At 46.7% G+C, this 24,107-nt stretch overlaps 2 protein-coding genes across 2 annotated transcripts in view; one reads left to right on the top strand and one right to left on the bottom strand.

Annotated features, from left to right (window-relative positions):
- Positions 1 to 2,533, top strand: part of neb (nebulin) — a 100,569-nt gene extending 98,036 nt beyond the window's left edge. The window contains exons 94-95 of the mRNA XM_056436522.1: positions 1,834 to 1,937; positions 2,043 to 2,533. Coding sequence (XP_056292497.1) covers positions 1,834 to 1,937; positions 2,043 to 2,216 — 278 coding nt within the window. The 3' untranslated portion in view covers positions 2,217 to 2,533. The remainder of the gene's footprint in view (positions 1 to 1,833; positions 1,938 to 2,042) is intronic.
- A 3,808-nt stretch (positions 2,534 to 6,341) lies between these two features.
- Positions 6,342 to 12,088, bottom strand: LOC130200452 (LON peptidase N-terminal domain and RING finger protein 2-like). Its single transcript, XM_056424763.1, has 7 exons — positions 12,057 to 12,088; positions 10,220 to 10,334; positions 9,641 to 9,762; positions 8,370 to 8,556; positions 7,910 to 8,044; positions 7,460 to 7,609; positions 6,342 to 7,248 (listed from the first exon to the last, which is right to left on the bottom strand). The coding sequence occupies exons 1-7, from the start codon at positions 12,077 to 12,079 to the stop codon at positions 7,090 to 7,092; spliced, it is 891 nt and encodes a 296-aa protein (XP_056280738.1). The 5' UTR covers positions 12,080 to 12,088; the 3' UTR covers positions 6,342 to 7,089.
- Between the last annotated feature and the right edge of the window lie 12,019 nt (positions 12,089 to 24,107).

Below are 24,107 nucleotides of genomic sequence, written 5' to 3'. Positions count from 1 at the left end.
TTATGTATAATCATGTTGTATATAATGATATATATAATCATGTTGTATATAATGATATTATATGTAATCATGTTGTATATAATGATATGTATAATCATGTTGTATATAATGATATGTATAATCATGTTGTATATAATGATATGTGTAATCATGTTGTATATAATGATGTTATGTATAATCATGTTGTATATAATGATATGTATAATCATGTTGTATATAATGATATGTGTAATCATGTTGTATATAATGATGTTATGTGTAATCATGTTGTATATAATGATATGTATAATCATGTTGTATATAATGATATGTATAATCATGTTGTATATAATGATATGTGTAATCATGTTGTATATAATGATGTTATGTATAATCATGTTGTATATAATGATGTTATGTATAATCATGTTGTATATAATGATATGTATAATCATGTTGTATATAATGATGTTATGTGTAATCATGTTGTATATAATGATGTTATGTATAATCATGTTGTATATAATGATATGTATAATCATGTTGTATATAATGATGTTATGTGTAATCATGTTGTATATAATGATATGTATAATCATGTTGTATATAATGATGTTATGTATAATCATGATGTATATAATGATATGTATAATCATGTTGTATATAATGATATGTATAATCATGTTGTATATAATGATATGTATAATCATGTTGTATATAATGATATGTGTAATCATGTTGTATATAATGATGTTATGTATAATCATGTTGTATATAATGATGTTATGTATAATCATGTTGTATATAATGATATGTATAATCATGTTGTATATAATGATATGTATAATCATGTTGTATATAATGATATGTGTAATCATGTTGTATATAATGATGTTATGTATAATCATGTTGTATATAATGATGTTATATAATCATGTTGTATATAATGATATGTATAATCATGTTGTATATAATGATATGTGTAATCATGTTGTATATAATGATGTTATGTGTAATCATGTTGTATATAATGATGTTATGTATAATCATGTTGTATATAATGATATGTATAATCATGTTGTATATAATGATGTTATGTGTAATCATGTTGTATATAATGATGTTATGTATAATCATGTTGTATATAATGATGTTATGTATAATCATGTTGTATATAATGATATGTATAATCATGTTGTATATAATGATGTTATGTGTAATCATGTTGTATATAATGATGTTATGTATAATCATGTTGTATATAATGATATGTATAATCATGTTGTATATAATGATATGTGTAATCATGTTGTATATAATGATGTTATGTATAATCATGTTGTATATAATGATATGTATAATCATGTTGTATATAATGATATGTGTAATCATGTTGTATATAATGATGTTATATATAATCATGTTGTATATAATGATATGTATAATCATGTTGTATATAATGATATATATAATCATGTTGTATATAATGATATTATAATCATGTTGTATATAATGATGTTATGTATAATCATGTTGTATATAATGATGTTATGTATAATCATGTTGTATATAATGATGTTATGTATAATCATGATGTATATAATGATATGTATAATCATATGTTGTATATAATGATATGTGTATAATCATGTTGTATATAATGATATGTGTAATCATGTTGTATATAATGATATGTATAATCATGTTGTATATAATGATATGTATAATCATGTTGTATATAATGATATGTGTAATCATGTTGTATATAATGATGTTATGTATAATCATGTTGTATATAATGATGTTATGTATAATCATGATGTATATAATGATATGTGTAATTCATGGTTGCAGGTTACCAACAGGCTAAGACCGTGGAGCTGCAGCAGAGGTCCTCCTCCGTGGCCACGCAGCAGACCACCGTGTCCTCGGTGCCCTCACACCCCTCCACCACCGGGGTGAGACACACACACACTCACTCACACTCACTTACACTCACACACACACTCACTCACACACTCTCTCTCTCTCTCTCTCTGACCGCCCTCCTCGTGCGCTCACAGAAAACCGTGCGTGCCATCTACGATTACGGCGCGGCCGACAGCGACGAGGTTTCCTTCAAAGACGGCGACGTCATCGTGAACGTCCAGGCCATCGACGAGGGCTGGATGTACGGCACGGTGCAGCGCAGCGGCCAGACCGGCATGCTGCCCGCCAACTACGTGGAGGCCGTCTGAGGAGGGAGGGGGCGGAGTCACTCCATCGAGACTCCGTGACCTTCCCGTGAATACCTCTGATCATATGAATGACCTTTGAGAGCCCAATGCTTTGTATATTCAACAACGATAATAACAATACATGAAAACACTTCTTTTCTCTAATTGTTCCCATTATGTCTTCACTGGGAATTCTATGGAGACAAAGAAAAGACAGTCAGCCTCCACGATGAAGACGAAGACGAAGAGTCGAGCCTTTAACCCGACGGCCGGCCACCAGTAGAATGTTTGTTTCTCTGATTATTGATCAGTAGCTAATAAAGATCACTGCTGCAGCCCTCTGACTCCGCCCCTTCATTGCTCTGACTCCGCCCCTTCCTCAGCTCGAAGGTTCTGACGTTCAACTTCTTCGAAAACAAACCAGAGAAATATTATGTAAATAAAACTATGTACATATGTACACTACCGTTCAAAAGTTTGGGATCACCTAGACAATTTCGTGTTTTCCATGAAAACTCACAATTTTATTTATCAAATGAGTTGCAAAACGTATAGAAAATATAGTCAAGACATTGACAAGGTTAGAAATAATGATTTGTATTTGAAGTATTAATTTTGTTCTTCAAACTTTGCTTTCGTCAAAGAATGCTCCTTTTGCAGCCATTCCAGCATTGCAGACTTTTGTCATTCTAGCTGTTAATTTGTTGAGGTAATCTGTTGAAATGTCACCCCACGCTTCCTGAAGCCCCTCCACCAGTTGGATTGGCTTGATGGGCACTTCTTGAGGACCATACGGTCAAGCTGCTCCCACAACAGCTCAATGGTTGAGATCTGGTGACTGGCCACTCCATTACAGACAGCAAGCTGCCTGCTTCTTCCCTCAAGAGTTCTTCACAATGTGGAGGTGTGCTTTGGGTCATTGTCCTGTTGGAGGAGGACATTGGCTCCAATCAAGCGCTGCCCACAGGGTATGGCATGGCGTTGCAAAATGGAGTGATAGCCTTCCTTATTTAAAATCCCTTTTACCTGGTACAGATCTCCCACTTTCCCAGCACCAAAGCAGCCCCAGACCATCACATGACCTCCACCATGCTTGACAGATGGTGTCAGTCACTCTTCCAGCATCTTTTCACCTGTTCTTTGATCGGGACTTGTCCTTTAACTCCCACGTAAAGCAAATCTCAAGGACTGCATTCTTTCATCTACGTAATATTTCAAAAATCAGGCACATCTTGTCTCAAAAAGATGCAGAAAAATTGGTTCACGCGTTCGTTACTTCGAGACGGGATTACTGCAACTCCTTATTATCAGGCTGCTCTATAAGTCTCTATAGTCAACTCCTTATTATCTATGGAGGACTCAAAATGACTTATGTATAAATAAATAAATGCATGAATAAATATAGGAATAAATAAATAAATGCATAAATAAATGTATAAATAAATAAATGCTTAAATAAATATATAAATAAATAAATGCTTAAATAAATGTATAAATAAATAAATAAATATAGGAATTAATAAATATAAGTTATAAATCAACAGGACATCATTAAATAAATATATCTCTACATTTCTGTATTTCTTCATTTATTTATTTATCTATTTACGTGTCCACACGTATTTCTTCATTTATTTATGTGTGACATTTACGTGTCCGTATATTCAAATGAGCTGGGCGGTCCGAACCTCTGTCTGAAGCATGATTGGTCACAGGAGTGTGATGCACCTGGTGTGTTGTGCTCTACTACTTCTGCCTGGCACATGATGCTGAAGCTCGCTCAGCTAACCGTTAGCAGAACTTAGCCTAGACAGCTTTTTGACTTCAGCCGTTTATCATTTCAGTACACTGAGTACAGACTCGTGTTCTTTTGGAGTCTGGTCTTGGGAGTCTGGTCTTGGGAGTTAGGACTCGAGGACGCAGGACGGTCTTTCTGGTCTTGTGACGTCACCACATCAACTGTTCTTGCTCATGAATTTACTCCAATTATTCACTGTAAAATACTTTACAGTGGAGTAGAATGTGTTGCGGTGTTCACTGTTGTTTGGCGTAGGCTACGAATAAACGGTAATAACTATACAACGTCTCGTAGCTTCCTGACCCAGGGCCGCTACAATATGAAGTTGTGAATCTTAACCCTCAGTCAAATTGACGTAACGTTATCTTTTAATAAATAATAAACTCTTTGTGCTCTTTAAATCCTCCAAAACCTAATTATATCTCATGTTTAGCCGCTACAGAGACGTCAGAGCCAGCGGAGCATTTCAAAAAGTCCTGCCGAGATCAGGCTTCTCTCGGCGGCCACACAGCGCGCTGAGCGCCCGGAGCTCACTGGTCCCGCGAGCAGGACCTCAAATCTCCGTCGCATATCCTTATTAGGCTGAATCTCGATAAACCGACCACAGATTTGATGCTTAAACTACTAACTTCTCGGCTGAAAACATCCTTAAATTACATTCCGTGACTCAACAACAGTAGTATTTAGAATGCATTAGAAACACTGTTCGTCTACAGGTCCAAGTGCTAGGGATCGATTGCTTCTGTCTTGCTCCCCGACTTGACCAATCCTGTTCAACAATGAGGTTCGGACCGCCCAGCTCATTTGAATATACGGACACATAAATGTCACACATAAATAATTGAAGAAATACGTGTGGACACGTAAATAGAGAAATAAATAAATGAAGAAATACAGAAATGTAGAGATATATTTATTTAATGATGTCCTGTTGAGTTACAACTTATATTTATTCATTCCTGTATTTATACATTTATTCTTGTATTTATACATTTATTTAAGCATTTATTTATTTATTGTTGTATTTATTCATGCATTTATTTATTTATACATAAGTCATTTTAAGTCCTCCATAATTATCAGGCTGCTCTATAAGTCTCTTAGGTCCCTCCAGTTGATCCAGAATGCTGCAGCTCGTGTTCTCACTAAACTAAGAAAAGAGATCACATCACTCCTGCACTAGCTGCTCTGCACTGGCTCCCAGTAAAATCAAGAATCACTTTTTAAATTCTTCTCTTAACGTACAAAGCCTTGATTGGTGATGCTCCATCATATCTTAAGGAGCTTGTCGTACCATATTGCCCCACTAGAGAGCTACGCTCACTAAATGCGGGACTACTTGTAGTTCCTAGAGTCTTAAAAAGTAGAATGGGAGCCAGAGCCTTTAGTTATCAAGCTCCTCTTTTATGGAACCAGCTTCCAATTTCAGTCCGGGAGGCAGACACAGTCACCTCGTTTAAGAGTAGACTGAAGACCTTCCTCTTTGACAGAGCTTATAGTTAGGGCTGAATCAGGTTCACCTGGTCCAGCCCCTTGATATGCTGCTATAGGCTTATAGCTGCCGAGGCGTTTTAGGATGCACTGACTACCTATCTCCTCTTTTTTCTCTCCTTAAGGATGAATTTTCATCTGTCAATCACACGTTACTAACTCTGCTTTCTCCCCGGAAGTCCTTTTGACTTTACGTCTCATGGGGTCATCGGACCCTATGAGACGGCATAGATCCTATCTGCCTGATGGATCGTCTGGGTCGTGGAATTCCTGCTCATGACTACGCCACTGTCCTGTTGAGACTCCGCCCACTCCTCCCCCACCGCCATCTGCCTGATGGATCGTGGAGGTCTCCATCGTGGAATATGCCTACTATGAACTATTCATACACTGTCACATTCATTGAATGTATTTTAACTCTAAATCTGTCCTTCTGGTCACATGACATCTATTGTTCTGTCCATCCTGGAGAGGGATCCTCCTCTGTTCTCTCCTGCAGGTTTATTCCCTTTTTTTCCCCCTGAAGGGTTATTTGGGAGTTGTTCCTGGTCCGATGTGAGGTCAAAGGTCAAAGGTCAGGGATGTCTATGTGTACAGATGGTAAAGCACTCCGAGACAAATTTGTAATTTGTGAAATTGGGCTATACAAATAAACTGAATTGAATTGAATTGTGTCTCTGTGGTTGTTTAGTGTCTCTTTGTGGTTGTTTAGTGTCTCCGTAGCATTTGACCTGTTTATATTCGGCATTATTTCTCGAGTAACAAACTTCTAGAAGTGTTGGCACATCAATAACGACGTGAGATGAGGTTGTTTCTCAATAACAACAGGAAGCAGCTGCTACAGAAAACAAACAGGATATGATTTAGACTTTATTTGCAATAAGAAAGGTATAAGATGTCCCATTAAAACTAGAGCCGAGACACGCAGCACGATGTGACCCCAGAGGGGTCACGACCTCCAGAAGGAACGTGACCTCATGAAGGTCATTCAGTGTTTCTCCCCAAAACAAATTCAACCCTCAGAACAATACCTTTGTAAAAGAGACCTGTCCATCACCGAGTCGCCCCGCCCCCAACGCAAAGCCCGCTTCATGGACTTCACTAACTGGACCAGAAAGGACTGAATGAACCTCGTGCAGAGGATCGCCCCCTGCTGGCCAGCGTTGGCTTCTCTCCACTGGTCATTAAAGTCATGAATATGTAAACATCCACAGAGTAGCGAGAGCCTCCCTGTGGAGCCGCTGGAGAAGAGGTCACATGACATGCTCCTTCAAACACTTAAAGGCCTCGGGGGGGGGGGGGGGGGGGCGAGCCCCGCAGGGCGCCTTGATGCCTGAACCCACAGGCAGAGAAGGCTACAGGTGACCTCCAGGCGTCTGCACGCGACCTCTGGCTGCCTCGGGAAGCAGCTGGCCTCACGTGCAGCTCGCCAAACGGATTCGGTAAATGCAGGTAGGAGGAGAAGAAGAAACGACGTCCTCTGAGGCGCCGCACGCCGCTTCGTGGTTCACGGGTTCGTCTCGTTGCCGCTCGCCACAGAACAACTCGAGTTTCAGCAGAAGAAGAAACGCTCCGACGGCCGAGGCGACGCCCAGAGCCTCCCGGTCAGCGCGGCCTCTTCCTCGTGACGAAGACGAGGACCCGGCGGATGGCGATGAGGCGGTCCTTCAGGGAGGTCATGGCCAGGATGGTGAGCTGGGCTCGGTTCTCCAGCGGCAGCACGGCGAGGAGCCACCAGCACCAGGCCGGCCCACTGGGACTGGCCTGAGGGGGGGGGGTAATAACACACACATCTATACACACACCTATCTATACACACACACATATCTATTCACACACATATATCTATACACACACACATATCTATACACACACACATATCTATACACACACACATATCTATACACACACACATATCTATTCACACACATATCTATACACACACATCTATCTATACACACACACACACACCCACCTGTGGGTCGGGCTCCCTGCTGGGCAGCAGTCCGAAGTGGCTCAGGATCTGACTCTTCATGTTGTCCTTCAGGGACGTGAACCAGTGGGCGGCCTGGTCGTACACCGAGGTGTGCAGCTTCAGGAGCTCCACTAGCCCCTCCCCCTCCACCTGATTGGACACAAGACAATGCAGCTTCAACACATGGAGCAGGGACTTCTATACAACCAGAGGAGCCCCCTGGTGGTCAGGAGAGAGAATGCAGCTTTAACACATGAAGCATAGACTTCTATACAACCAGAGCAGTCTCCCCCGGTGGTCAGGAGAGAGAATGCAGCTTCAACACATGAAGCAGAGACTTCTATACAACCAGAGCAGTCTCCCCCGGTGGTCAGGAGAGAGAATGCAGCTTCAACACATGAAGCAGAGACTTCTATACAACCAGAGCAGTCTCCCCCGGTGGTCAGTCACCTTCCTGTCTTCCAGGTAGTGGATCTTGGCCGTGTGGTACCCATCTCTCTGTCCGTGGCTGAGGACCTTGAACCGCGACACGCCGATGGTGTCGACCACCGAGCGACCGTCAGGGAAGAACTTCACGTCTCGCACCTGAAACAACAGTTTGATCAGACAGAGAGAGAGAGAGACAGAGACAGACAGACAGAGAGAGACAGACATAGCCAGAGAGAGACGGAGAGAGAGACAGACAGACATAGCTAGAGACAGAGAGAGAGAGACAGAGAGAGAGACATAGCCAGAGACAGAGAGAGAGAGAGACATAGCTAGAGACAGAGACAGAGAGAGACAGAGAGAGACATAGCCAGAGAGAGAGAGAGACAGACATAGCCAGAGACAGAGAGAGAGAGAGACATAGCCAGAGAGACAGAGACAGAGAGAGAGACAGAGACAGAGAGAGAGAGAGAGAGAGAGAGACCTCCAGCATGCAGCCGTAGTCGGCGAACCCTTTGACTTCGTGGGCGATGCACATGCCGAACTGCCTGGTGCCCGTCTCCATGGAGCGGCGGATCATGAGGCGGTAGCGCGGCTCAAACACGTGCAGCGGGCAGGTGATGGTGGGGAACGCCATGGTGCACACGAAGATGGGCACCTCCTGCTCCAGGCTGCAGGGACACGGGAGGGGAGGAGGGTTACCTCACAGGGGAGGGAGGGAGGGTTACCTCACAGGGGAGGGAGGGAGGAGGGTTACCTCACGGGGGAGGGAGGGAGGAGGGTTACCTCACGGGGGAGGGAGGAGGGTTACCTCACAGGGGAGGGAGGGAGGGTTACCTCACAGGGGAGGGAGGGAGGAGGGTTACCTCACGGGGAGGAGGGAGGAGGGTTACCTCACAGGGGAGGGAGGGAGGGTTACCTCACAGGGGAGGGAGGGAGGAGGGTTACCTCACAGGGGAGGGAGGAGGGTTACCTCACAGGGGAGGGAGGGAGGGTTACCTCACAGGGAGGGAGGGGGGTTCCCCCACGGGGGAGGGAGGGAGGAGGGTTACCTCACGGGGGAGGAGGAGGGTTACCTCACAGGGGAGGGAGGAGGAGGTTACCTCACGGGGGAGGAGGAGGGTTACCTCACGGGAGGGAGGGAGGAGGGTTACCTCACGGGGGAGGAGGAGGGTTACCTCACGGGGAGGAGGAGGAGGGTTACCTCACGGGGAGGGAGGAGGAGGTTACCTCACAGGGGAGGGAGGGAGGGTTACCTCACGGGGGAGGGTTACCTCACGGGGGAGGGAGGGAGGAGGGTTACCTCACGGGGGAGGGAGGGAGGAGGGTTACCTCACGGGGGAGGGTTACCTCACGGGGAGGGAGGAGGGTTACCTCACGGGGGAGGGAGGGAGGGTTACCTCACGGGGGAGGGAGGGAGGAGGGTTACCTCATGGGGGAGGGGGCACTTTGGAGATAATCAGTGTTATTGGTTGTGTGTGTGGTTGTGTGGTTGCGTGTGGTTGTGTGTGTGTGTGGTTGTGTGTGTGTGTGGTTGTGTGTGTGTGGTTGTGTGGTGTGTGTGTGGTTGTGTGTGGTTGTGTGTGTGGTTGTGTGTGTGTGTGTGGTTGTGTGTGGTTGTGTGTGGTGTGTGTGTGTGTGTGGTTGTGTGTGTGTGGTTGTGTGTGGTTGTGTGTGTGGTTGTGTGTGTGGTTGTGTGTGTGGTTGTGTGTGGTTGTGTGTGTGTGGTTGTGTGTCTGTCTGTGTGTGTGTTACTTGGACAGCTCCTTCAGCTCCTCCTCGTGGATCTTCTTCCTCTCTGCTAGCTCGTCTCCTAGGTAACGCTGCAGCACCTCCTCCATCAACAGGGTCTTGCTGTAGCCCCTAGTGGCCAGATACTGCAATGACAACCGACACAGCAGAGTGACGAGAGACCCTCATGAGCATCAAGAGGTCTTCTTTCAGGAGGTCTTCTTTCAGGAGCTGACGGGAGAGCCACGGTGTGATAATTCAGGTTCTCCTTGCCTCAGACAGGTTCTCCTTGCCTCTCCTTGCCTCAGGCAGGTTCTCCTTACCTCAGACAGGTTCTCCTTGCCTCAGACAGGTTCTCCTTGCCTCAGACAGGTTCTCCTTGCCTAAGGCAGGTTCTCCTTGCCTCAGGCAGGTTCTCCTTGCCTCAGACAGGTTCTCCTTGCCTCAGACAGGTTCTCCTTGCCTCAGACAGGTTCTCCTTGCCTCAGACAGGTTCTCCTTGCCTCAGACAGGTTCTCCTTGCCTCAGACAGGTTCTCCTTGCCTCAGGCAGGTTCTCCTTACCTCAGGCAGGTTCTCCTTACCTCAGGCAGGTTCTCCTTACCTCAGACAGGTTCTCCTTGCACAGGGGGCAGTTGGAGTTGTGGTCCAGGCAGCGCTCCAGACATTTCAGGCAGAAGGTGTGACCACAGGGCGTGGCCACCGGCTCGTAGAACAACCTGAGACACAGGGGGACACGAGGGTCTCCATGTTACAGAGGTTACATCATCACCTCATGTAGAGGGACACGAGGGTCTCCATGTTACAGAGGTTACATCATCACCTCATGTAGAGGGACACGAGGGTCTCCATGTTACAGAGGTTACATCATCACCTCATGCAGAGGGACACGAGGGTCTCCATGTTACAGAGGTTACATCATCACCTCATGTAGCGGGACACGAGGGTCTCCATGTTACAGAGGTTACATCATCACCTCATGGAGGGACACGAGGGTCTCCATGTTACAGAGGTTACATCATCACCTCATGTAGCGGGACACGAGGGTCTCCATGTTACAGAGGTTACATCATCACCTCATGCAGAGGGACACGAGGGTCTCCATGTTACAGAGGTTACATCATCACCTCATGTAGCGGGACACGAGGGTCTCCATGTTACAGAGGTTACATCATCACCTCATGTAGCGGGACACGAGGGTCTCCATGTTACAGAGGTTACATCATCACCTCATGTAGAGGGACACAAGGGTCTCCATGTTACAGAGGTTACATCATCACCTCATGCAGAGGGACACGAGGGTCTCCATGTTACAGAGGTTACATCATCACCTCATGCAGAGGGACACGAGGGTCTCCATGTTACAGAGGTTACATCATCACCTCATGTAGCGGGACACGAGGGTCTCCATGTTACAGAGGTTACATCATCACCTCATGTAGCGGGACACGAGGGTCTCCATGTTACAGAGGTTACATCATCACCTCATGTAGCGGGACACGAGGGTCTCCATGTTACAGAGGTTACATCATCACCTCATGTGGGACACGAGGGTCTCCATGTTACAGAGGTTACATCATCACCTCATGTAGAGGGACACGAGGGTCTCCATGTTACAGAGGTTACATCATCACCTCATGTAGAGGGACACGAGGGTCTCCATGTTACAGAGGTTACATCACCTCATGTAGAGGGACACGAGGGTCTCCATGTTACAGAGGTTACATCATCACCTCATGGAGAGGGACACGAGGGTCTCCATGTTACAGAGGTTACATCATCACCTCATGTAGAGGGACACAAGGGTCTCCATGTTACAGAGGTTACATCATCACCTCATGCAGAGGGACACGAGGGTCTCCATGTTACAGAGGTTACATCATCACCTCATGTAGCGGGACACGAGGGTCTCCATGTTACAGAGGTTACATCATCACCTCATGGAGAGGGACACGAGGGTCTCCATGTTACAGAGGTTACATCACCTCATGTAGAGGGACACGAGGGTCTCCATGTTACAGAGGTTACATCATCACCTCATGGAGAGGGACACGAGGGTCTCCATGTTACAGAGGTTACATCATCACCTCATGGAGCGGGACACGAGGGTCTCCATGTTACAGAGGTTACATCACCTCATGTAGAGGGACACGAGGGTCTCCATGTTACAGAGGTTACATCATCACCTCATGTAGAGGGACACAAGGGTCTCCATGTTACAGAGGTTACATCATCACCTCATGCAGAGGGACACGAGGGTCTCCATGTTACAGAGGTTACATCATCACCTCATGTAGAGGGACACGAGGGTCTCCATGTTACAGAGGTTACATCATCACCTCATGCAGAGGGACACAAGGGTCTCCATGTTACAGAGGTTACATCATCACCTCATGCAGAGGGACACGAGGGTCTCCATGTTACAGAGGTTACATCATCACCTCATGCAGAGGGAACACTCCATGTCTCCATGTTACAGAGGTTACATCATCACCTCATGGAGAGGGACACGAGGGTCTCCATGTTACAGAGGTTACATCATCACCTCATGTAGCGGGACACGAGGTTCTCCATGTTACAGAGGTTACATCATCACCTCATGGAGAGGGACACGAGGGTCTCCATGTTACAGAGGTTACATCATCACCTCATGCAGAGGGACACGAGGGTCTCCATGTTACAGAGGTTACATCATCACCTCATGCAGAGGGACACGAGGGTCTCCATGTTACAGAGGTTACATCATCACCTCATGGAGAGGGACACGAGGGTCTCCATGTTACAGAGGTTACATCACCTCATGTAGAGGGACACGAGGGTCTCCATGTTACAGAGGTTACATCATCACCTCATGTAGCGGGACACGAGGGTCTCCATGTTACAGAGGTTACATCATCACCTCATGTAGAGGGACACGAGGGTCTCCATGTTACAGAGGTTACATCATCACCTCATGCAGAGGGACACGAGGGTCTCCATGTTACAGAGGTTACATCATCACCTCATGCAGAGGGACACGAGGGTCTCCATGTTACAGAGGTTACATCATCACCTCATGTAGCGGGACACGAGGGTCTCCATGTTACAGAGGTTACATCATCACCTCATGTAGAGGGACACGAGGGTCTCCATGTTACAGAGGTTACATCATCACCTCATGCAGAGGGACACGAGGGTCTCCATGTTACAGAGGTTACATCATCACCTCATGTAGAGGGACACGAGGGTCTCCATGTTACAGAGGTTACATCATCACCTCATGTAGAGGGACACGAGGGTCTCCATGTTACAGAGGTTACATCATCACCTCATGTAGAGGGACACGAGGGTCTCCATGTTACAGAGGTTACATCATCACCTCATGTAGAGGGACACGAGGGTCTCCATGTTACAGAGGTTACATCATCACCTCATGTAGAGGGACACGAGGGTCTCCATGTTACAGAGGTTACATCATCACCTCATGTAGAGGGACACGAGGGTCTCCATGTTACAGAGGTTACATCATCACCTCATGCAGAGGGACACGAGGGTCTCCATGTTACAGAGGTTACATCATCACCTCATGTAGAGGGACACGAGGGTCTCCATGTTACAGAGGTTACATCATCACCTCATGGAGAGGGACACGAGGGTCTCCATGTTACAGAGGTTACATCATCACCTCATGCAGAGGGACACGAGGGTCTCCATGTTACAGAGGTTACATCATCACCTCATGTAGAGGGACACGAGGGTCTCCATGTTACAGAGGTTACATCATCACCTCATGCAGAGGGACACGAGGGTCTCCATGTTACAGAGGTTACATCATCACCTCATGCAGAGGGACACGAGGGTCTCCATGTTACAGAGGTTACATCATCACCTCATGTAGAGGGACACGAGGGTCTCCATGTTACAGAGGTTACATCATCACCTCATGGAGAGGGACACGAGGGTCTCCATGTTACAGAGGTTACATCATCACCTCATGCAGAGGGACACGAGGGTCTCCATGTTACAGAGGTTACATCATCACCTCATGTAGAGGGACACAAGGGTCTCCATGTTACAGAGGTTACATCATCACCTCATGGAGAGGGACACGAGGGTCTCCATGTTACAGAGGTTACATCATCACCTCATGTAGAGGGACACGAGGGTCTCCATGTTACAGAGGTTACATCATCACCTCATGTAGCGGGACACGAGGGTCTCCATGTTACAGAGGTTACATCATCACCTCATGTAGAGGGACACGAGGGTCTCCATGTTACAGAGGTTACATCATCACCTCATGCAGAGGGACACGAGGGTCTCCATGTTACAGAGGTTACATCATCACCTCATGTAGCGGGACACGAGAGTCTCCATGTTACAGAGGTTACATCATCACCTCATGTAGAGGGACACGAGGGTCTCCATGTTACAGAGGTTACATCATCACCTCATGTAGAGGGACACAAGGGTCTCCATGTTACAGAGGTTACATCACCTCATGTAGAGGGACACGAGGGTCTCCATGTTACAGAGGTTACATCATCACCTCATGTAGAGGGACACGAGGGTCTCCATGTTACAGAGGTTACATCATCACCTCATGTAGAGGGACACGAGGGTCTCCATGTTACAGAGGTTACATCATCACCTCATGTAGCGGGACACGAGGGTCTCCATGTTACAGAGGTTACATCATCACCTCATGCAGAGGGACACGAGGGTCTCCATGTTACAGAGGTTACATCATCACCTCATGTAGAGGGACACGAGGGTCTCCATGTTACAGAGGTTACATCATCACCTCATGTAGAGGGACACGAGGGTCTCCATGTTACAGAGGTTACATCATCACCTCATGCAGAGGGACACGAGGGTCTCCATGTTACAGAGGTTACATCACCTCATGTAGAGGGACACGAGGGTCTCCATGTTACAGAGGTTACATCATCACCTCATGTAGAGGGACACGAGGGTCTCCATGTTACAGAGGTTACATCATCACCTCATGTAGAGGGACACGAGGGTCTCCATGTTACAGAGGTTACATCATCACCTCATGCAGAGGGACACGAGGGTCTCCATGTTACAGAGGTTACATCATCACCTCATGTAGAGGGACACGAGGGTCTCCATGTTACAGAGGTTACATCATCACCTCATGTAGAGGGACACGAGGGTCTCCATGTTACAGAGGTTACATCATCACCTCATGCAGAGGGACACGAGGGTCTCCATGTTACAGAGGTTACATCATCACCTCATGTAGAGGGACACGAGGGTCTCCATGTTACAGAGGTTACATCATCACCTCATGCAGAGGGACACGAGGGTCTCCATGTTACAGAGGTTACATCATCACCTCATGTAGAGGGACACGAGGGTCTCCATGTTACAGAGGTTACATCATCACCTCATGTAGAGGGACACGAGGGTCTCCATGTTACAGAGGTTACATCATCACCTCATGCAGAGGACACGAGGGTCTCCATGTTACAGAGGTTACATCATCACCTCATGTAGAGGGACACGAGGGTCTCCATGTTACAGAGGTTACATCATCACCTCATGTAGAGGGACACGAGGGTCTCCATGTTACAGAGGTTACATCATCACCTCATGCAGAGGGACACGAGGGTCTCCATGTTACAGAGGTTACATCATCACCTCATGTAGAGGGACACGAGGGTCTCCATGTTACAGAGGTTACATCATCACCTCATGCAGAGGGACACGAGGGTCTCCATGTTACAGAGGTTACATCATCACCTCATGTAGAGGGACACGAGGGTCTCCATGTTACAGAGGTTACATCATCACCTCATGCAGAGGGACACGAGGGTCTCCATGTTACAGAGGTTACATCATCACCTCATGCAGAGGGACACGAGGGTCTCCATGTTACAGAGGTTACATCACCTCATGTAGAGGGACACGAGGGTCTCCATGTTACAGAGGTTACATCATCACCTCATGGAGAGGGACACGAGGGTCTCCATGTTACAGAGGTTACATCATCACCTCATGTAGAGGGACACGAGGGTCTCCATGTTACAGAGGTTACATCATCACCTCATGGAGAGGGACACGAGGGTCTCCATGTTACAGAGGTTACATCATCACCTCATGTAGAGGGACACGAGGGTCTCCATGTTACAGAGGTTACATCATCACCTCATGCAGAGGGACACGAGGGTCTCCATGTTACAGAGGTTACATCATCACCTCATGCAGAGGGACACGAGGGTCTCCATGTTACAGAGGTTACATCATCACCTCATGCAGAGGGACACGAGGGTCTCCATGTTACAGAGGTTACATCATCACCTCATGCAGAGGGACACAAGGGTCTCCATGTTACAGAGGTTACATCATCACCTCATGTGACGGGACACGAGGGTCTCCATGTTACAGAGGTTACATCATCACCTCATGTAGAGGGACACGAGGGTCTCCATGTTACAGAGGTTACATCATCACCTCATGTAGAGGGACACGAGGGTCTCCATGTTACAGAGGTTACATCATCACCTCATGCAGAGGGACACGAGGGTCTCCATGTTACAGAGGTTACATCATCACCTCATGCAGAGGGACACGAGGGTCTCCATGTTACAGAGGTTACATCATCACCTCATGCAGAGGGACACGAGGGTCTCCATGTTACAGAGGTTACATCATCACCTCATGCAGAGGGACACGAGGGTCTCCATGTTACAGAGGTTACATCATCACCTCATGTAGAGGGACACGAGGGTCTCCATGTTACAGAGGTTACATCATCACCTCATGTAGAGGGACACGAGGGTCTCCATGTTACAGAGGTTACATCATCACCTCATGCAGAGGGACACGAGGGTCTCCATGTTACAGAGGTTACATCATCACCTCATGCAGAGGGACACGAGGGTCTCCATGTTACAGAGGTTACATCATCACCTCATGTAGAGGGACACGAGGGTCTCCATGTTACAGAGGTTACATCATCACCTCATGTAGAGGGACACGAGGGTCTCCATGTTACAGAGGTTACATCATCACCTCATGTAGCGGGACACGAGGGTCTCCATGTTACAGAGGTTACATCATCACCTCATGTAGCGGGACACGAGGGTCTCCATGTTACAGAGGTTACATCATCACCTCATGGAGAGGGACACGAGGGTCTCCATGTTACAGAGGTTACATCATCACCTCATGTAGAGGGACACGAGGGTCTCCATGTTACAGAGGTTACATCATCACCTCATGTGAGGGACACGAGGGTCTCCATGTTACAGAGGTTACATCATCACCTCATGTAGAGGGACACGAGGGTCTCCATGTTACAGAGGTTACATCATCACCTCATGTAGAGGGACACGAGGGTCTCCATGTTACAGAGGTTACATCATCACCTCATGTAGAGGGACACGAGGGTCTCCATGTTACAGAGGTTACATCATCACCTCATGGAGGGACACGAGGGTCTCCATGTTACAGAGGTTACATCATCACCTCATGTAGAGGGACACGAGGGTCTCCATGTTACAGAGGTTACATCATCACCTCATGGAGAGGGACACGAGGGTCTCCATGTTACAGAGGTTACATCATCACCTCATGTAGAGGGACACGAGGGTCTCCATGTTACAGAGGTTACATCATCACCTCATGGAGGGACACGAGGGTCTCCATGTTACAGAGGTTACATCATCACCTCATGTGGGGACACGAGGGTCTCCATGTTACAGAGGTTACATCATCACCTCATGCAGAGGGACACGAGGGTCTCCATGTTACAGAGGTTACATCATCACCTCATGCAGAGGGACACGAGGGTCTCCATGTTACAGAGGTTACATCATCACCTCATGGAGAGGGACACGAGGGTCTCCATGTTACAGAGGTTACATCATCACCTCATGTAGAGGGACACGAGGGTCTCCATGTTACAGAGGTTACATCATCACCTCATGTAGAGGGACACGAGGGTCTCCATGTTACAGAGGTTACATCATCACCTCATGTAGAGGGACACGAGGGTCTCCATGTTACAGAGGTTACATCATCACCTCATGTAGAGGGACACAAGGGTCTCCATGTTACAGAGGTTACATCATCACCTCATGCAGAGGGACACGAGGGTCTCCATGTTACAGAGGTTACATCATCACCTCATGCAGAGGGACACGAGGGTCTCCATGTTACAGAGGTTACATCATCACCTCATGCAGAGGGACACGAGGGTCTCCATGTTACAGAGGTTACATCATCACCTCATGGAGAGGGACACGAGGGTCTCCATGTTACAGAGGTTACATCATCACCTCATGCAGAGGGACACGAGGGTCTCCATGTTACAGAGGTTACATCATCACCTCATGCAGAGGGACACGAGGGTCTCCATGTTACAGAGGTTACATCATCACCTCATGTGGGGACACGAGGGTCTCCATGTTACAGAGGTTACATCATCACCTCATGCAGAGGGACACGAGGGTCTCCATGTTACAGAGGTTACATCATCACCTCATGTAGAGGGACACAGGGTCTCCATGTTACAGAGGTTACATCATCACCTCATGTAGAGGGACACGAGGGTCTCCATGTTACAGAGGTTACATCATCACCTCATGTAGAGGGACACGAGGGTCTCCATGTTACAGAGGTTACATCATCACCTCATGGAGGGACACGAGGGTCTCCATGTTACAGAGGTTACATCATCACCTCATGCAGAGGGACACGAGGGTCTCCATGTTACAGAGGTTACATCATCACCTCATGGAGGGACACGAGGGTCTCCATGTTACAGAGGTTACATCATCACCTCATGGAGCGGGACACGAGGGTCTCCATGTTACAGAGGTTACATCATCACCTCATGGAGAGGGACACGAGGGTCTCCATGTTACAGAGGTTACATCATCACCTCATGTAGAGGGACACGAGGGTCTCCATGTTACAGAGGTTACATCATCACCTCATGTGGGGACACGAGGGTCTCCATGTTACAGAGGTTACATCACCTCATGTAGAGGGACACGAGGGTCTCCATGTTACAGAGGTTACATCATCACCTCATGCAGAGGGACACGAGGGTCTCCATGTTACAGAGGTTACATCACCTCATGCAGAGGGACACGAGGGTCTCCATGTTACAGAGGTTACATCATCACCTCATGTAGAGGGACACGAGGGTCTCCATGTTACAGAGGTTACATCATCACCTCATGTAGAGGGACACGAGGGTCTCCATGTTACAGAGGTTACATCATCACCTCATGTGAGGGACACGAGGGTCTCCATGTTACAGAGGTTACATCATCACCTCATGTAGAGGGACACGAGGGTCTCCATGTTACAGAGGTTACATCATCACCTCATGTAGAGGGACACGAGGGTCTCCATGTTACAGAGGTTACATCATCACCTCATGTAGAGGGACACGAGGGTCTCCATGTTACAGAGGTTACATCATCACCTCATGTAGAGGGACACGAGGGTCTCCATGTTACAGAGGTTACATCATCACCTCATGCAGAGGGACACGAGGGTCTCCATGTTACAGAGGTTACATCATCACCTCATGTAGAGGGACACGAGGGTCTCCATGTTACAGAGGTTACATCATCACCTCATGTAGAGGGACACGAGGTCTCCATGTTACAGAGGTTACATCATCACCTCATGCAGAGGGACACGAGGGTCTCCATGTTACAGAGGTTACATCATCACCTCATGTAGAGGGACACGAGGGTCTCCATGTTACAGAGGTTACATCATCACCTCATGTAGAGGGACACGAGGGTCTCCATGTTACAGAGGTTACATCATCACCTCATGTGAGGGACACGAGGGTCTCCATGTTACAGAGGTTACATCATCACCTCATGTAGAGGGACACGAGGTCTCCATGTTACAGAGGTTACATCATCACCTCATGCAGAGGGACACGAGGGTCTCCATGTTACAGAGGTTATCATCACCTCATGCAGAGGGACACGAGGGTCTCCATGTTACAGAGGTTACATCATCACCTCATGGAGAGGGACACGAGGGTCTCCATGTTACAGAGGTTACATCATCACCTCATGCAGAGGGACACGAGGGTCTCCATGTTACAGAGGTTACATCATCACCTCATGCAGAGGGACACGAGGGTCTCCATGTTACAGAGGTTACATCATCACCTCATGTAGAGGGACACGAGGGTCTCCATGTTACAGAGGTTACATCATCACCCTCATGTAGAGGGACACGAGGGTCTCCATGTTACAGAGGTTACATCATCACCTCATGGAGAGGGACACGAGGGTCTCCATGTTACAGAGGTTACATCATCACCTCATGTAGAGGGACACGAGGGTCTCCATGTTACAGAGGTTACATCATCACCTCATGTAGAGGGACACGAGGGTCTCCATGTTACAGAGGTTACATCATCACCTCATGTAGAGGGACACGAGGGTCTCCATGTTACAGAGGTTACATCATCACCTCATGTAGAGGGACACGAGGGTCTCCATGTTACAGAGGTTACATCATCACCTCATGCAGAGGGACACGAGGGTCTCCATGTTACAGAGGTTACATCATCACCTCATGTAGAGGGACACGAGGGTCTCCATGTTACAGAGGTTACATCATCACCTCATGTAGAGGGACACGAGGGTCTCCATGTTACAGAGGTTACATCATCACCTCATGCAGAGGGACACGAGGGTCTCCATGTTACAGAGGTTACATCATCACCTCATGTAGAGGGACACGAGGGTCTCCATGTTACAGAGGTTACATCATCACCTCATGCAGAGGGACACGAGGTCTCCATGTTACAGAGGTTACATCATCACCTCATGTAGAGGGACACGAGGGTCTCCATGTAACAGAGGTTACATCATCACCTCATGTAGGGGACACGAGGGTCTCCATGTTACAGAGGTTACATCATCACCTCATGAGAGGGACACGAGGGTCTCCATGTTACAGAGGTTACATCATCACCTCATGCAGAGGGACACGAGGGTCTCCATGTTACAGAGGTTACATCATCACCTCATGTAGAGGGACACGAGGGTCTCCATGTTACAGAGGTTACATCATCACCTCATGTAGAGGGACACGAGGGTCTCCATGTTACAGAGGTTACATCATCACCTCATGCAGAGGGACACGGGGTCTCCATGTTACAGAGGTTACATCATCACCTCATGCAGAGGGACGAGAGGGTCTCCGCTGTTACAGAGGTTACATCATCACCATTTTAAACACATCCCATTTCAATTCACCCTCACCTTTATTAAAAGACCCTTTAAAATTCCCCACACCCCAAGTGGGGAACGACCCCGTTCAAACTCATCCCCCATGTTTAAAAAGGGTTATTGGGAAAGAGGAACAAATATTGGGCGGGCCCCGTTAAATTACATCATATTATGGAAACCCAATTATTTCAAGGGTTCCTCCCTTTTGGAGAGGGAAAACCAGGGGTTTTTCAGGGTTTCACACACCCGAAAAAAATTCCCAGTTCGAGGTTCAACACCTCGAAAAAAGGGGTTTGTTCAAGGACCAACCCGTGGGGGCCGGGCTTATGTTCCGGGGGCTTTATGTGAAAAGGTTTTTACCGGGGGCTCCCCTCTTCCCTTTTCCTTTGATTTCTCTAACCCCTTTTCCACCCCCGCAGATTCTCCTCCCCATGAAACACATTCCGGGTTGGGGTTCATCTATCAAAAAAGGGTTTTCCGACCTTCTTTTCCCCCTTTATTTTTTAAGGGCCCAGGGGTTTTTGTTAAAGGCATAAAGAGGGCCGGGGGCTAAAAATTGGGGTTCCCACCCCGAGGGACAATCTTTTCCTCCATTTTTTAAACCGGGGCCCCCGACGAGGTTCTCAACCCTTGGGGCCTTTACGAGGTTCATTACCTTTTATGTAAACAAACACCCCCATCAGTCATTATCCCTCCTCAACCCTTTTTTGGGCCCCTTTAAAAATTCCCCAAACCTTGGAATTTTTGAAAGGACTGGGGAAACCCTTTGATTTTTAAGGGTTTTATTTTGGGGAAAAAAAAAGTTTGGCCTGAGTTTTTTACCAAGGGTTTTTCCCCAATTAACAAGGGGGTTTCCTTTGGGGGAAAATTTGGCTTTTGGTTGGTTGGACCGTCAAAAAATTCCAATTATCAAAACCCAAAAAGGTTTGCCAACCTTGGGGGGGTTTTCCCCCCTTTTTTTTGTAAAAAAAATTTTTCCTTTTAAACCCCTTTGCTGTTTTCCTTTTCCTTTTGGTTAAGTTCTCCTGAAAACTTTTTCCATTCCCCAGAATTTTGGCCAAAGAAAAAATTTTTGGGGTTGGTTATTTAAAATACAACCAAATTTTTTGGCCTTTTCCCCCTTTACAAATTGGTAAACCTAAAAGTTCCCTAAAAGGTCCCCAAAATAAACCCCTTTTTTTCCCTTTTTAAACCCAAAGGGGGGTGCAATTTAATCCTCAAATTTGCATTTTTGCCTTAACCCACCTCCTTAACCCCCCCCTAGCATTACCGTTTTCCCCCTCAACGGTTTTTTGGGGTTTATCCCCTTCCCAAACCGTTGGTTTAAATTTGACCAAAGAACAGGTTAAACATTTTAAATTTAAAGGTTTCCAATTTGGGGAAAAAAAAGGGTTTTACCCCCCTGCCAAAAACCCCGGTTTTTCCCCAATGAAAAGGTTACCCCTTTTAATTTTAACAGGTTTCCCCCTTGGGCCTGGGGGTCCCAAAATTAAACCCCATTTCCCCCCTTGATTTTAAAAAAATTTTGAAAATTTTGTAAAAAATAAAATTTTAAATTTCTAAAACCTTTGCTTATTTTCCAAAAATTTTATTTTTTTTTTCAATTCTTTTTAACCGTAAAGAGGTTATTCATTGGCGTTTAGAATTCCCAAAGGCCCCTTTTGGGGGCCCAATTTTAAGTCAAAAATTATTTTGGCCCATCTTTGCTGTTTATTTTGGAACCCAAAACCCCATTCCTTTTTTCATTTAAAAGAAAATTTAGGGGGTTTAATTAATTTAAACGCTTTTTCCTAACCCCCTCAAACCCCCCCTTTTTGGTTAACGCCCCCTTTACCCGCAATTTTGGCCCCCTCACATTCCTGGGAAAACAGGTTTTTATTTTCCCATGACCAAAGGGGGATTAACAACCTAAATTTCCCCGCCTTAACTTTTTAGAAATAACCCCATCAAACCCCCCTGCGGGGTTTATCCCCTTTTACCAGTGAAAAGGCTCCCCTCCAAGGAAAAGGTTTCCCCATGAAGGGGCCCAGGCCCCTTAAACCACATTTCCTGTTTGGTGGCTCTGTGCTGCCCCCTGGGGAAGTGTTTTATTTAAAAATTAAAAACACAATTTGGGAACTTTCCCCAAAAATTTTTATTTTATTTTTTCCCCAATTTCCTTTTTTAAACCTTTAGGGGCAAGTGGGAAACCAAAGGATTTTCCCCTTAAAAGCAAAAAGGATTATTGCCCCGGGGTTTTTTAAAGGAAAGCCCCCAACCCATGTTTTCAACCAAAAAAAACACTTTGGGAATTGTAACGCTTTTTTAAACCCCCCAAAGTGGTTAATTTAAGCAAATTAAGAATAGCCTCCTTTTCCCGAAAACCCATTTCCCTTGAATCATTAACCCCCCATTTTTCCAACTTTTTGGGAAAACCCCCAAAAACACAAGGCCCCGGCTTTAATAAATCCCTGTCCCCTTTGGTTAAAAGGCATTTCTAAAAAAAAGCGCTTCCAAACCCCAAACAATGCTGTTTTGGGGGGGGACCCCCATGGGCCAAAAGGGTTTTTTTCCTTTAAAAAAATACGGTTTTAAAACCATTTAAAAATTCCATGACTTCCCCCCAAGGGTTTCCATACCGTTCCCTTTTTTTAAAAGGGGGAAAACATTTTTATTTTTTCCGAAAAACAAAAAATTAAAAACAGGTTTAATGGGAAATCCCCCAAAAAATTTTTCCAGAAACCTGGAAAATCCCAAGTTACCCGGTGGAAAGGAAATTTGGAGGGGGGGTTGAAGGCCCCGGGGCCCTTTCCCCGTTTTCCCCACCAAAAAGGGGAAAACCCAAAGGCCAGGAAAGCCCGGCCCCAGGTTTGGTCTTTCTGGCCGGGAAAAAACCAAAAAAACCTCGGGGGTTGGGGAAGGGGGCATGGGCCCCCAAAAGGGTTTGGTCAGGATGAAACGCCTTGATTTCCCAGACCCCAGGGAGAGAGAAGGAAAAAGGGGAAATTAAATTTTTTTGAAATGAAAAAAAATCAAAGTGGGGAATCAAAAAAGGGGAGCCCTAACCTGCTTTGGGGGAGGAGGGGGGCGGGGGGGCCCCGGGGGTGCCCCCAGGCCCCGGGGGCCGGGGCCGGGGGGAGGTTTTGGGTGCCCCCCCCACAGCCCGGAGGCCCCCGGGCTCGGGGGAGGAGGAAAACCCGGCCGAGGGCCTGGCAGGAGAACCACCAACACAAAAAAGGGCAAAGGAAAAAAGTAAAAAAGGGTAAACAAGGGTAACAAGGTAAACAC

Source organism: Pseudoliparis swirei, chromosome 2, assembly GCF_029220125.1.
Source record: "Pseudoliparis swirei isolate HS2019 ecotype Mariana Trench chromosome 2, NWPU_hadal_v1, whole genome shotgun sequence".
Taxonomy (NCBI): Eukaryota; Metazoa; Chordata; class Actinopteri; order Perciformes; family Liparidae; genus Pseudoliparis; species Pseudoliparis swirei.
Note: the sequence above shows the minus strand (reverse complement) of the source record. Positions and strands in the feature narration are given on the sequence as shown.

What these genes read in the sequence shown, in the direction of transcription:
- LOC130200452 (XM_056424763.1), bottom strand. Translation starts at nt 12,079, where the DNA reads ATGGAGTGTTCCCTCTGCATGAG. An exon ending in GAGTGTTCCCTCTGCATGAG is followed by an intron (nt 10,335 to 12,056) that starts GTGATGATGTAA and finishes CCTGTGTCTCAG; the next exon opens with GTTGTTCTACGAGCCGGTGG. An exon ending in GCAGGGAGCCCGACCCACAG is followed by an intron (nt 7,249 to 7,459) that starts GTGGGTGTGTGT and finishes CCCCCCCCTCAG; the next exon opens with GCCAGTCCCAGTGGGCCGGC.